Source organism: Gadus chalcogrammus, chromosome 13 (assembly GCF_026213295.1).
Source record: "Gadus chalcogrammus isolate NIFS_2021 chromosome 13, NIFS_Gcha_1.0, whole genome shotgun sequence".
NCBI lineage: Eukaryota > Metazoa > Chordata > Actinopteri > Gadiformes > Gadidae > Gadus > Gadus chalcogrammus.
In genome coordinates this window covers 7,653,813-7,669,114 of record NC_079424.1, presented here as the reverse complement: position 1 = coordinate 7,669,114, position 15,302 = coordinate 7,653,813, and the positions used below count along the sequence as shown (strand labels likewise).

At 47.1% G+C, this 15,302-nt stretch overlaps 1 protein-coding gene across 1 annotated transcript in view; it reads left to right on the top strand.

Moving 5' to 3' along the window:
* Positions 1–663: 663 nt before the first annotated feature.
* The window catches only part of uba7 (ubiquitin-like modifier activating enzyme 7), a 35,547-nt gene continuing 20,908 nt past the window's right edge, over positions 664–15,302 (top strand). The window contains exons 1-19 of the mRNA XM_056605960.1: positions 664–796; positions 1,440–1,608; positions 1,740–1,874; positions 2,709–2,815; positions 3,308–3,398; positions 3,605–3,737; positions 3,998–4,095; positions 4,202–4,351; positions 4,705–4,869; positions 5,028–5,144; positions 5,251–5,331; positions 5,766–5,921; positions 7,743–7,908; positions 8,527–8,723; positions 8,927–8,991; positions 10,669–10,882; positions 13,455–13,529; positions 13,624–13,816; positions 14,155–14,246. Coding sequence (XP_056461935.1) covers positions 750–796; positions 1,440–1,608; positions 1,740–1,874; positions 2,709–2,815; positions 3,308–3,398; positions 3,605–3,737; positions 3,998–4,095; positions 4,202–4,351; positions 4,705–4,869; positions 5,028–5,144; positions 5,251–5,331; positions 5,766–5,921; positions 7,743–7,908; positions 8,527–8,723; positions 8,927–8,991; positions 10,669–10,882; positions 13,455–13,529; positions 13,624–13,816; positions 14,155–14,246 — 2,451 coding nt within the window. The 5' untranslated portion in view covers positions 664–749. The remainder of the gene's footprint in view (positions 797–1,439; positions 1,609–1,739; positions 1,875–2,708; positions 2,816–3,307; positions 3,399–3,604; positions 3,738–3,997; positions 4,096–4,201; positions 4,352–4,704; positions 4,870–5,027; positions 5,145–5,250; positions 5,332–5,765; positions 5,922–7,742; positions 7,909–8,526; positions 8,724–8,926; positions 8,992–10,668; positions 10,883–13,454; positions 13,530–13,623; positions 13,817–14,154; positions 14,247–15,302) is intronic.

Below are 15,302 nucleotides of genomic sequence, written 5' to 3'. Positions count from 1 at the left end.
AGAGGCCCCAGACCCACACAGCTGTCCAAAGAAGGACTAACATAAACTTCCTAAGCGGCTCAGGACTCCCACTCTAAATCTTTATCTGGCCCACTAGCCCGTGTTTGGAGAGGAGAGTAACGCAGCCAGATGTTGCTAGGCCTTATAATAGTCCAGAGGTGCGTTATTGTGCTGTGCTGCTCTTAAAGAGAGTCATTACAATCCCTGGAGACATAGGAAGGCATGCCCTGAAGATCCAATGTCGCCAATGTCTTCTTATGTGATTGTGTAGTACATTCTATAATAAACGAGTTAGGACTATTACATTATAGGCCTATTATCTGAAACTAAAACCACTTTTCTTTATATAATTGTATTTGTTTGTTACTTGGTGGTATTATGTATTGGTTGTAATCTAATTATGTTCAGACTTACCATTTGCAAATTAACATAGTCTGCTCCCTCGCAGTTGGAATGGTTTTGCTCAAGCACCAAACGAATAAATACAAAGAAAAGAAGAGTAAATATCCTACGCCCTTGACGTTAGAAAACATTTAGGCTTGCGTACACAGAAGGTGACCAAAGGGAGTTATAATATAGCTCCCCCTAACGGTCAAGATAAGGCATTACAAGACATTGCAACACAAAGATAATCGAAAGTGAAACTGAATTTCAAAATAGTTTACCAGAAACCGGTCGGATTGAATCGATACTGAGATACTCTTTCTGCGCTTCGCTGTTCATATAGGTTTACTTTTAAAGGTTTTAAGATGTCTGAGCATGAAGAAATTGACGAAGGATTTTATTCCCGGCAACTGTAAGTATAAAACAACACAGGCTATTAACATATTAACATATTAAATGCACCTTCGGAGAACCTTAATCTTTGCAGAGTGCAACAAAATGCTAAATAGCATTATTAGCAATATATTGACTTATAATCACATAACGTATTATAGCCTAATCATTTATTATAATAGGCCTACTATAATGCGTTATATAATGAATTTATCATGTTCTTAATGTGTTCTTAATCATCGCACACACAAACACACACACACACAGACACACACCGATCCACACACACAATCACACGAAAAAACAAACACACACAGACACACATACCTACATACAGAGACAAAACACACACACACACGCACGCACGCACACGCACGCACGCACACACACACACACACACACACACACACACACACACACACACACACACACACACACACACACACACACACACACACACACACACACACACACACACACACACACACACACAAACATACGCTCAGTCCCCTGTGGTCAATAAACTAAACAGTGAAGTGTCTGTGCCTTGAAAGGGCCCCTATTTTCCGATGAGTCTTCACAAGCCATTGCTTGTGATTGCCAATTATGCCCACACCTAGTGGTAAAATAGGGGCCGTTTCAATAGTATTCTGTGTGCACAGGTATGTGTTAGGTCGTGAGGCAATGCAGCGGATGGGTGAGGCTAACATCCTGATAGCTGGCATGCGCGGCCTGGGTGTGGAGGTAGCGCACAACGTCATCCTCTCCGGGGTGAAATCCGTCACGGTGCAGGACGAGGGCCAGGTTCTGTGGGAGCACTTGAGTTCCCAGGTAGCACCAACCACCTTCCTGCTCTGTACTACTCATGCACTCATCACGCTAGTACCGCTGAAGCGTTGTTTTGTGTCTCTTTTGGTGTCAGTTAGTTGGGCCTGAAAGTTTAAACTAATTTTGCTCGACAGTTTTTCCTGCGCGAGGCTGACCTCGGCCAGAACCGGGCTGAGTGTTCCCTCCCCCGGCTGGCCAGTCTGAACCCCCGCGTCCAGGTGTCTGCCCACACCGGCCCACTGCATGAAGACATGCTCATGCAGTACCAGGTACTCACCCTAGGCTCCAGTCTCTCCGAAGTAGGGGCTGCACCATGAAACAGAAACCACTAGGGGAGTGACCTTCTCTGAATGAGTGTTCATGTGTGTTTGTGTGTGAGTGTGTGTGTGTATGTGTGTATCAGTGTGTTTTTCTATTTTTTGTTTTCATGTGTGAGTGTGCGTGCATGTGTGTATTTGTGCGTGTGTGTTTATGTGTGTGTGAGTGTGGGTGTGTGTTTTTCTTTTTGTGTGTTTGTGAGTGTGTGAGTGTGCGTGCATGTGTGTATTTGTGCGTGTGTCATCAGCGTGTGTCATCATGACAGCGCCGCCGGCACCGACGTATCGAAACTTAAATCAGCGGAGGCTCACAGTGGTTCCAAGGAGGAGACCATCGTTATCGTTTTTAAGAAAAAATTAGAAAAATAAAAACGCGATTTTGTTCAAAGTGATAAATTATTATAAATAATTATTATTATAAAATTATAAAGTTGCCCCCCCCCGATAGTATCGAATGTCGGCGATCGCTAGGGGGCGCTATCGGACGATGGAAGCTTGTAGACGATTGCCCAACCCTAGTTTGCGAGAGAGTGTATGTGAGCGTACATGTCTGTGTTTTTGTGTGTGTGTGTGTGTGTGTGTGTGTGTGTGTGTGTGTGTGTGTGTGTGTGTGTGTGTGTGTGTGTGTGTGTGTGTGTGTGTGTGTGTGTGTGTGTGTGTGTGTGAGTGCGTGTCTGTTTGTCTGTTTGTTTGTTTGTTTGTGTGTGTGTGAGAGAGACGTCACATCTCCTATGGCTCCCCTAGCCCATGTAGCTAATGTGTGGTGGTTATGACTCTGTTTTGAAGGTGGTGGTCCTCACTGACTCCACGCTGGAGGAGCAGAAGCGTCTGGGGAACCACTGCCACTCCCATGGGATCCGGTTCATAGTGGTCGACACCCGGGGACTCTGTGGGTGAGGAGTTAATACAACATCTGTTAAAGCTGCTGTCTCTAAGATCTGAGAGTTGAGAAGAGAGAGGGCTGGAAAGAGCAGAAGAGAGCAATATTTGAAAACTAAACAACCCATAAAAAACATCCTTCTCTGCTCCCGCCCTCCCTACGTGGAGAGGGACTCCCTGAACCAATCAGGGGAGAGATGGACGCCCTGAACCAATCAGGGGAGAGATGGACTCACTGAAACAATCAGAGGAGAGATGCCCTGATCGGACTGAGAAAAGAGGCCCTGATGGTTCAGAAGTGAGCCAGGAGCGGTCTAAAAGTCAAAATCTGCTCATTTAGATGCAGGCGCAGTCAACTCAAAACAAGAATATTTTCACGCCGCGTTTTGCCTACTAATGGCTGATGGATCATGGCTTTGTCATTCCTAAGAAATTACACTAAAATAAAATCTCATAAATCATACCTACAGCCCATTTAACATAAATTTCCTCATGGTTCATTTCAGTCAGTTGTTCTGTGACTTTGGCGAGGAGTTCACCGTGCTGGACCGGGACGGGGAGACGCCAATGACTGCGATGATCAATTACATCACTAAGGTGACATCTTCTAACACTCTAGTCGACATTCAAGTCCACTCATTCCTTCTTTTTGTTAAGAATAGCAACAGGAAGCTGAATGCAAATTCATAACTATATCTACAACATTTGTTCTACTTTACGTGTTGGACTAGGAATGTGACTATTTATGCGATATACAGTTCTTCACTTGGTCGTTATTAGAATGACCGTGGTCTCTCCTCTAGGGTAATCCTGGCCTGGTGAGCTGTTTGGACGAAGAGAACCACGGTTTTCAAGATGGCCACAAAGTTTCCTTCTCTGAGGTTCGGGGCATGGCAGAGCTCAACACCATGGGTCCTCAGGAGATCACAGTCATCAGTATGTCCATCAACATTATACACATCTTCATGTTGTCACCTAGGTGAACCAAGACAATTCCTAGAAAACGGTTACAGAGGACCGTTAAAAAGGATAATGATTTGATCCACAGTCATGAGCTTAGTTCAAATTCAAAGTGGTCGTCTTTATTTACACACATTGGCCAAGAATATCAACCTTTAACAAGGCACTCGCAATGATGATATCCCTGTAATGTATACATGTGAGCTGAGAGATTGAGGCGTGAACTCTGCTAACAGGTGGTCATTCGTTCTCCATCGGTGACACCTCTGGCTTTACTGAGACCGGCCATGGTGGAGTAGCGACCGAAGTCAAACAGCCCTCGACAATTAAATTTGTACGTATTCAAACAGTTTTTTAACTTCATGCCACGAATATCGAAAGTATACTTTGTGGGTGAAGAAAGGACGTTTTTAATCAATAAAGTCCAACACCATCCACAGAAACCATTGGAAGAGGCGTTAATGGACCCTGAGTTGCTGGTCATGACTGATTATGGGAAGAGGGCAAGGCACCAGACCCTGCATCTGGCCTTCCAGGGCCTCCATATGTTTGTCCAGAAAGAGCACCGACTTCCCAAGCCCACGTCTCAGGTCAGTGGGGGACGCTCAAAATGTTTGTTGCTACACATCTGGAAAAGAAGATTTTATTTTTGTGGTTTATGCAATTTCATTCTGTCATTCATGAGCAAATTGGGGGCAAAGCATTTTTTTTCAGCAGACTGCCACTTTTGGTTTCCCTATATATATATATACATATATATATCTGGAGTTATTTCTGTGACTGGGCAATATCGGTGGATAAAAACCTCCAACCAATACATCGGTCGGGCTCTAAAAACCTCCGTAACCTTTAACCTTTAGCCTACACCACAACCCATATCTATGTCATGTGGTACTAGGTAGAAGGAACCAACCCTTGGCTGTGTTCTGTCCCCTCGTGACAGGCCGACGCTACTGTGCTGCTGGACATGGTGAGGGGGCTGAACGTGTCGGCCCAGCTGGAGACGCTGGACGAAGACGTGGTTCTGCTCCTGGCCCGCACAGCTCGGGGGGATCTGGCCCCGCTCAACGCCTTCATGGGAGGGGTCGCTGCTCAGGAAGTGCTGAAAGTAACTTCCTGCAGTTGTATTTGTGTATCTTTATATAGAAAATAAATATTCTATGTATTTAGAAAAACGTTGTTTAATTTTCTCAATTTGTATATATATTATGGCTGTATAGGTTGTGTATATAGATGTAAATATATGTGTATGTATTTCCTTTGCAGGCCTGCAGTGGGAAGTTTAAACCTCTTATACAGTGGCTGTACTTTGATGCACTGGAATGTCTTCCCAAAGACGTCGACAACAAAGAGGAGCAATTGAGTGACAACACCTTTTCACCTGTAAAGCATTTTGGACATTTCTACGATACTTTCTCAGAAAATCCTATAGTTAGCTTCCTGGTTGGATATTTTAACGTCTAACACACCGTCATCATTTCTTTTCTAGGACGGCTCTAGGTACGACGGCCAAATCGCTGTGTTTGGCTCTAAATTCCAGGAGAGACTCGGGAAGCTCAATTATTTCCTGGTAGGTGCACTTCTAATAGGTGTCCAACAGAGGGCGTGCTGGTCATTGAAATGCGGTTCTTCAACTGTTGGCAGATGCTGACTGCTGACACATGCAGGAAGCAGTTGGATTCATGTGGCATTTCCTGTTAGTGTTAGTGAACAGAGACCTGCAACACTCTTTCTGCTGTTTCCTGTTAGTCTAATGTGTGTGTGCGCGTGTGTGTGTGTGTGTGTGTGTGTGTGCGCGCGCACACACGTATGTGTGTGTGTGTGTGTGTGTGTGTGTGTGTGTGTGGGTGTGTGTGTGTGTGTGTGTGCACTAGCGTGAGCATGCATGTGCACATGAGTGAGTCCAGGGACAACTCACCTTGTATTTGAATCATCCACCACAACATTCAGTGGTGGTTTTTCCCATAACCCTGTATTCCTGTCCATTTCTGGGTCTCTCTGAAGGTGGGAGCTGGTGCTATTGGCTGTGAGCTGCTGAAGAACTTTGCCCTCATGGGCCTGGGTGCTGGGGAGGGGGGACACATCACTGTCACAGACATGGACTCCATCGAGCGCTCCAACCTGAACCGACAGTTCCTGTTCCGGTCCCAAGACATCGGAGTAAGAAGTACACCCTTATAATAATAATAATAAAATAATAATAATATATATAATATGACTTTAAACAACTTTTTATTTTGGTGTCATGCAATCGTCACGTTTCAAAGTCAAAATCTTCCAGCCATCTGGGGCCGTATTCACAAAGCATTTTATCTTACCGCTAGGAGTGCTCCTAACTCGCGCTAAAACATTTTACGTAGGAGTTTTTTCTTAAAAGTTATTCACAAAGCCGCTGAGACCTACTCTTACTAAGGATAAATCACAAAGAGTGAACTAAGAGTGACGCGCCGTTGCTATGGATTACGTCAATTCTCGTGCACGAGTTTAGAAGCTGTCAGTTCGGTGATTGGTTGTTCAGACGAGCCCACTGAATCACCGAAAAACAAGGAAATAGCCTAGGCTAGAAATTAATTCCTATTAAGTAGTTATAGTGCAGTTAGCAGAATACACGCATGATGACAATTTTGTGCAGACCACGATAATGACGTTGTAGCCTGCACGTTCAAGAGAGAGAGAAAGCAAACAATAAAAATACGTAAAATCTAAAAGAAAATAAATGTTACGAACTACCCAAGTGTTGACTGATTTGTGCCAAGGTGTTTACCTAAAATGTGTTTTCAAAGTGATCCCTAAATGCCTGTCCACTCGGTTCCACACGGCCAAATTCCTTGTAATGTTGATCGCCATCATCATCATCAGCATCGTCTGGCTGTGGAATGTTCCTCCGCTTGCAGAGGTTGTGTAGAATGGCACATACAGTGATTACTGTGCTTGCCCTCTCTGGGGTGAGGCGTATTTCGCCGTGGAGGACATGAAACCGACGTTTCATCTGCCCAATTCCTCTCTCCACAACATTTCGTGTATGTTTGTGTGCTCGCAAAGAGCCAATACGATGTGTTTTACACATAGGACTAAGCGTAATCTGCGTAATCACTTACATTTAACTGTGCTCCCGGTTGTGGATTGAGGTAGGGTGTCTAGAGCCACGTCTTGCATGGATAGTCACTGTCACCCAGCAAGTGACACCCAACTGGTACATCTCAAAAAGCTGCCTCAGACCGCTCACCATTAAAATGCGCGAATCATGGGTAGCTGAAGATCCAGGCCACTTTGCAACAACATCCAGTAGGCTATGTTAAAATTTGCATCAAAAACAACCTGCGTGTTGATGGAATGCACTTTCTTCCTATTGACGAACACGTCCTCGTCTTTTGATGGCGCAATTATTTTTTATTTTTTATAAGTTATATATATTTTTTTATAACTTATAATTTTTATAACATTTTATTTCGGGACTAATCGGATTATTCGTGTTAGTCGGGGATGTTATTGCATCGCGCATTAACTCCACAATAAGTTGAATACCCTAACATTTCGTCTCGCAGGCATTTTAAGATTCTTTGTGAATAGGTCTTACTGAGTTAGGAGTCCTCTTGAGGACTTTTAAGCTCTCCTAGACTTAGGTGCTACTTTTAGTCCTAAAATACTTTGTGAATTGCTCTTAGTGAAAAAAGTTAGGAGTCCTAAATTTAAGAGTGACACGCCCATTATTTTTAGGAGTTACTCCTAAATTCGCCAGTTAGGACCTACTTTTAGCCCTAAGATCCTTTGTGAATACGGCCCCTGATCTTGAATACTTACATCTCCGAGCCCATCCGCTCTATTTTGATCAATCACCCAGGATATTGTTTTCATTTCTTGTATGACTTACCGCACGGTGTTCCCATCACTCAGCTCGCAGTGGTTCTGGCTCCCTTCTCCCATCATGACATGAACAGCACTGTCTCCAACCCCCCCCCCCCCCCCCCCCCCCCCCCCTAGAAAATGAAGTCGTCTGTGGCGGCGGAAGCGGTGCGAGAGATGAACCCCAGTGTGAACATCACAGCCCACCAGAACCGGCTGGATCCGGAGAGCGAGCGCGTCTACGATAGGTCCTTCTTCAGGGGTCTGGATGGCGTGGTCGCAGCCCTGGACAACGTGGAGGCCAGTGAGTGGTGAAATACAGCCGACACTAAACCCGAATAAGGCTTTGGAGTGGTGCAGCCTCAGAAACATACATCATGGATTCAAAAAGCATGCTACATGTGTGTGCATGCATGCAGATCCAGTAAATATCTGTATTATATGCATCCTGAATTTTTCTATATTATTTTTTTCCACCTTTACGTCAGGTGTCTGCCTGTATGCGTGTGTTTGTGTATGTGTGTGTTTGTTTGCCTGTGTGTTTGTGTTTGGGTGTGTATTTGTGTGTGTGGCTGTGTGTGTGTATGTGTGTGTGTGTGTGTTTTCACTGTTTGTTTGCATGTGTGTGTGTGGATGTGTGTGGATGTTTGTATGTGTGTGTGTGTGTGTGTGTGTGTGTGTGTGTGTGTGTGTGTGTGTGTGTGTTTGTGAGTGGATGTGTGTGGATGTTTGTGTGTGTGTGTGTGTGTGTGTGTGTGTGTGTGTGTGTGTGTGTGTGTGTGTGTGTGTGTGTGTGTGTGTGTGTGTGTGTGTGTGTGTGTGTGTGTGTATGTGTTTGTACCAGAAGAACGTGGTATAGCCCCACTCTAAATGAACATTGCACAGTGAAAGGTCCTGCAGCATGCTGTGTTTGTGTGAGCAGGGGTCCATCTGGACAAACTCTGTGTGCTGCACCAGAGGCCCATGCTGGAGGGCGGGACCCTAGGGACCAAGGGCCACACTCTAGTGGTGGTCCCACATCTGACCGAGTCCTACGGACAGCCCAAGGCCGATACCGAGGGGGCCATCCCACTGTGTACTCTAAAGAACTTCCCTCACCGTATCGAACACACTCTGCAGGTGACCGATCCACAGCCACTGGGATGCTGGGTCATTGGAGGGTCTAGCAGAATCACACCCGTCTTTGTTTCACACATTTACCTCATTATTTTCCAATGTTGTTTATTTCTTGTGTTTATTTGATGGACTCCTGTATTAAATACAGGAATTGATCTTATGTGTTGTACATGAGTGTAACGTTGTGACTTGTAATTCCTTTCCAGTGGGCCAGAGACCAGTTTGAGGGGTGGTTCAAACACGTCCCGGAAAATGTCAATCTCTTTCTGGGGTAATCGTCACAAAGGCTTTCTGTTTATTCTCTTCATATCTGAGCTGATTTATTATGGAAGCATAAAGTCCAGCCTTGTTTTTAGGTTTCTTTCCTTAGACTAGTTTATGATGATGTGGTTGCAATTGTCCATGCTATTCAGAAATTGATGATGATGGTGAGGGCTGGTGATTATGATGATGATGATGATGATGGTGATGAAGGTGGTCATGAATAATCATGAGGGTGGTGATGATGGTGGTAATGATGATGATGAGGGTGGTGATGATGATGATGAGGGTGGTGATGATGATGGTGGTGATGATGGTGGTGATGATGATGACAGGGTTGATGATGGTGATGATGATGGTGGTGATGATGATGAGGGTGGTGATGATGGTGATGGTGATGATGATGACGGTGGTGATGATGATGAGGGTGGTGATGATGATGGTGATGATGATGAGGGTGGTGATGATGGTGATGATGATGAGGGTGGTGATGATGGTGGTGATGATGATGAGGGTTCTGATGATGGTGATGATGATGAGGGTGGTGATGATGGTGGTGATGATGATGAGGGTGGTGATGATGATGAGGGTGGTGATGATGGTGGTGATGATGATGAGGGTGGTGATGATGGTGATGATGATGAGGGTGGTGATGATGGTGGTGATGATGAGTGGGGTGGTGATCAATGATGAGGATGATGCAGTGGATGGTGAGGATGAGGATTTAAATTTTTTATTTTTTGATATATCCTGTGCCGTTCTTCTTCATTAGTTTATTAATTCGTAGCCCCGCCAGGATTGTCTGCTATGGCAGGCTGCCAGTCACTCATTGCTAGTACTGAACCACTGTGATGTTGATTCCATTATATTATAGCTTTCCATGAATTACTTGAGACGATTTTTCTTTTTAAACAAATCAAGTTTATTGAGATAATGCAATAATCATTGCATTACTAATCATCATGTATGTGATGAGTTAAAACCCTCAGCAGAGTCAGTCGTTCTCCAGCTGTGTGAGATATTGGCCTGCGAGGCTCTGTAATCCAGTTACACTCAGGGAGAGAATCAGCCGTGGGGGCTCTTAAACAATTGTTTGGTCTTAGTGAGATTTCATAGAACCAAACGTAACGGAGCCCACTTGGCATTGCATGCATGTGCTCCTAGAGAACAGGGTGTGCACAGAGTGTAATAGCAAAGCTTAGCCAACACATGCATCACACATGTATCCGGAGCTCATTCAGCGTCGTAGTTATTGGTGTGAGACTGGGGAAAAGGATGTGCATAGTGATTGTGTTGCCGACATCATCCAGCTGTGGCCATGTTTAATGTCTATAGGCCCAGTGGCAACAGTAAAGGAACTCTCCTCCACACAATGTACAGCTGAAGGCCAAACTGACCTTGATATGGAAACACAGCCTTCGATAGAGAAGGTCGTCTGCAGGGCCAAAGGGAGGATCCGGTGGGATGTTTACACACAAACGACCCTGAGATGATAACTTATCACGTCCACCCCCCCCCCCGTCCACCCGCCTCGCATCCGTGACTTTGGCTCTTGTCCTTATTATAATTAAGATTTTGCCCCTCCGCCCGTCAATCCATTCCACGAGGGTCGTGTGCTGTGGTTCCTTTTTGTCCGCGCTGAACAAAAAGCCGTCGCTAACGGGCCGTTCCTCTCCGTGCCCCCCAGGGACCCGCCGGGCTTCGTAGAGCGGACACTGGGCCGTGGCGAGGCCGAGGCGCTGGAGGACCTGGGGGGGGTCTTTGGAGCCCTCAGGGACGGAGGAGCCCAGGGTCACCGGCCCACCCGCTGGGAGGACTGCGTGCGCTGGGCGCGCTGTCGGTGGGAGAGCCTGTTCAGCAATGAGCTCCGACAGCTCCTGCACTGTTTCCCTGCTGATCAGGTAACGACACGCAGAGCGTCAGACGAGGCCGAGGAGAGTGACGGTTCTCACAGCTGTCGTTGGTTTAATGCGACACAAGGATAGCTTGACGTATTGGCGTTAGGCCATGGAATGTTCCACATTATATGTTCACGGCATTAAAAGTACAATAAACATCGAGGTTCATGCTCGAATCATGCTCGAAAACATGACTTAGATGTCTTCTTCGCAACATATGTCTGGAATGCAGTTATTCAAGTCTTTTCATAGCTGACACTATTTTAAAACACATATCTTAGAGCTGCAATCAGCAATTTTTGCTCGACCCAATAAGTTTGGATTAAATTGGGTTTTGATTGAATCTCATGGTTCACCTTACTTATTTGGATAACTGGCAATAAGTATTAATCTGAATGCATGACCACATTAGGGGTCAATCAAACCACAATGTCACTAGAACAGACTGGGGCGAGCAACAACGTGCTTTTAATAAGTCTCTCACTCCTTTGCATCGCTAGAATAGGAAAAGCAATCTTCAGAATGCAGTATGTAGAGGTGTATAATGCAGCAGGGTGATGTCAAACATTGCTTGGGCATCTGTGACGGGGAGGTAGGAATCATTATCCAATCAGAGACTCAGTTACCCCAGTACCCCCCGCCAGAGCTAGAGCTAAGGTAACAGACATTCCTCCAACTGACACGGCTTTCATTTCATTTCATTTTTTTCCATCCAGGGTGAGTTAAAACCCTCTGGGTATCAGCGAGACCAACAGAGGAAATGTATCTTTCCCATTATGCATATTTTCTAGGAAAACATCTGCTGCTTATATGCTGTAGACGAGTCGAGGCTTCCAAAAAAACGTTCCACTCTTTTATTGGCCCAATAATTGAGTGATAGAGATATGTTATGCATTCTGAACCCCCCAAGACATTTGGATGGATGGAAATAAAACACACGCACGCATGCATGCAGACCTACACAAACACCTACACACACACACACACACACACACACACACACACACACACACACACACACACACACACACACACACACACACACACACACACACACACACACACACACACACACACACACACACACACAAGCAGACACACACACACCCAGGCACACACACACAAGCACACACAAACACCCCCAAAACACACCCCCACACACACACATCGGCAGTTGTAGTGGCAGTTGTTTCTTCTCATTTCTCAGTTCCTCTATTCCTCTCCCACTGGTTTCGGTGGTGTCTCATGGAGTGTGCGGAGAGGAAGTGCGTTAGGCCCTCTAACGTTGGCGTGTCACCACGAAAGTGACGCTTTCGGATGTCTTTCTGGTTCACAAAACACGTCGATACTACCGTAACATGGATCACATGGTCAGGGAAAGACGCCGTCTAGAGAAGAGACCGAGGGGAGTTGCTAGGTTACTCCACATGATCAAAGGTTCGAGGCAGATGGGTAGAAGCTTGTTTCCACTCGCTCTGATTGCATCACGGAATGGCGTGCGTGTCTGGAGATGCTAACAAGAATGAAAGCAGGGAAATTAGGAGGGTGTTTTATAACCCTCACCTGCTCATCACACTTCTCCTGTTGATGTGAGGCTGGCTGCACTTTTACTGTCCGTTAGTTTCAACAACAGTGGACATTCTTCCACCTGAGGACTTCCCCTCTCTCATGGGTTAAGTGTGGCCTTAGATGCTTTATAGTCACGGCTTTACGGACCAGAAAACCCCCCGTGCCCCACCCCTAAGCCAACATAGGCTTATCTGCAAACACATGAGTACTGTAATGATACCCTGGCTCCAAAGGACCCCCCCACCCCCCCCCCCACCCGTTCAGAGAGACAGACACGCAGTGGGGGACACACACACAAACACACAGGCACTACCAAACCACAGGGTCAGACACACACACACACACACACACACACACACACACACACACACACACGCACACGCACGCGCACGCACACGCACACGCACACACACACACACACACACACACACACGCACAGACACACACACACACACACACACACACACACACACACACACACACACACACACACACACACACACACACACACACACACACACCCACAAACACACACACACAGAGGCACTTTCGAACCACAGGGTCAAACTGGGCAACATCAGGGCTCCAGGCCTCTTTGTTCCCTTATCAGACCAACAAAGTGTCTGATAACCAGCTCTAACTGGCCTCTTCCGTCCCGATGGATCAGATCCCATGCTTAGTACACGCTTAGCACACGCACTCTGTATGACACGCTATTCGTGAGCGTAGTTGTGTGCGGGTGCCACGCCGCCGGTCCGACGCAGGGTTAATCGCGCTCATGCGCTTTAGCATGACGTGCATTATCCGAGCGAGCTGCCTTTCATTTAGTCGAGGAATGCTGGAAATGTGGGGAAATAGAGTGACTCGGGGCCGCCGAGTTGGTGTGACCACCGCTGTGTGTGTGTGTGTGTGTGTGTGTGTGTGTTGCAGATGTGTGAGAATTGGCGTGCTTGTTTCTTCAGCTTGTGACCCCTGATGAAGAGAATCCCCATCTGCTTCTCCTTAGCTCACCACATCAGGGCTGCCCTTCTGGTCGGGGACCAAGCGGTGCCCGCGCCCACTGACCTTTGACCAACACGAAGTGAGTTCCATCAAGTTCTGTTTTTCAATCCATTGAAAACCCAGCATGGATTCATTGTTCCAGGATCCGTTGTGTGTGTGTGCTGTGATCGCAGGAGCACCACATGCAGTACATCGTGGCGGCCGCTAACCTCTACGCGCACATCTACGGGATCGCCGGGACAAGGGACTGCGCTGCCATCAGAGTGACTCTGAGGGACACCCCCGTGCCCGCCTTCGTGCCCTCCTCCAGGCTCTCCGACAGGCCCATCACGGAGGAGGACCAGGAGCGGGGGATCACTGACGACGGTGAGTCTTGGCGTTGGCGTAACTGCTCGCGTCTCCTCACAAGCCTCCTCCGAGACCGGCGAGCCCTCTAAAGGACTGATTATGGTTCGACGCTGACGCAACGCAAGGGGTTTTTAACGGACCCATTACCCTCCTCGCGTCCACCACAGGGCCCTGACCTAAGTGGCTACGCCTCTCCAAAAAATGATTTGGCGACGCAACCGCAAGGAGTGTGATTGATCAGCTCGCAAAAACCCGAACCTCTGGTTTTAGTTTGCACCAAAGCGTCTGCGTGGTCATTGCGTCGACGTGGAACCATAATCAGCCCTTACGATGTTTCCCTGTCCTCGCTGCAACAGGCAAGGCCCGACTAGAGCAGCTGACAGAGGCGCTGCGTTCCCCGGCGCTGGGAGGCCCCGCGGTGCACATGCACCCCGTGGAGTTTGAGAAGGTAAGCAGACGGATCCTTCTTCTGCACACACCGCACATTTCAGACACCACAGAGACACAGCGACGACCGGACCTCCGGGGACCGGTGGTCACGCTCCGCTGTGCCGGGGCCCTCAAGCTGTTTTTTGGGCTGTTTTTTCTTTGGGTTTTTGGGTTTCTCTGTGACCCAAATCTGTGTTTGGCCCTCCAACCGATTTCTGTGAACAAAGCTTGCCTGTCTGTGTTCTGTGCTCTCTCTGTCTCGACGTCAAACATCAGGAGGGACTTTTTTAGTTTTTTAAAGTGCGCATCCTTTTTGGGGGGGAAATAGTGCTATAAAGAACCATTGTGCGTAGTAAACAGTGTGGTCAGTGTGGTTCCATTCTTTTTTTGTATTGAGCAGTTGAAGCCTTACGGCTCCCACATGGTCCACAAACCAGAGCAAGAAACCAAGGGGTTGCTGGCGGTTGAGACGCAGTGGAAATATCCCAGTTCACCAGTTGCTTGTTTATCTGCAAGTTGTACCTTGTGTACCTTCACTCACCTACTTGTCCCAGAAGTTCTGCTTAAACTTAGAAGGACTGCTGGCTCCTAGATGACTCACCTAACAAACAGTCAAACGTGTAGTGAACACAAAGACAAGTGAAGACAAGCGAACGAAAACAAAAGAAGAAAAGAGAAGCAGCACACTAACCCATTCCTGTGAGCTCACGCTTTCTGTTGCCCACTGTCATTCATGTGTCCCCTTTCTGACTGGCGTCGGGTGAATGTTATTGCACTCTGCTTTGGGGCACTTTGACGGCTCTGTATACTGGTCTTTTGAAGAAGAATAGCCTGGAAGCAGATGACCCCCCCCCCCCCCCCCCCCCCCATAATGACATTACCTCTCACCTCGTACACTAACTCCACACAGCATCACCTTTGCACCACATCTCCCCTCGCTCCCAGCCTGCCTATGGTCACAAGCCCACCCTTCCACGTGAGTTTGATCCTAGGTAACCGCGAGGTTGCTAGTACGATCCCCGGAGTGTCAAAGTGTCCCTGAGCAAGGCACCTGACCCGAACTGCTCCCGACGAG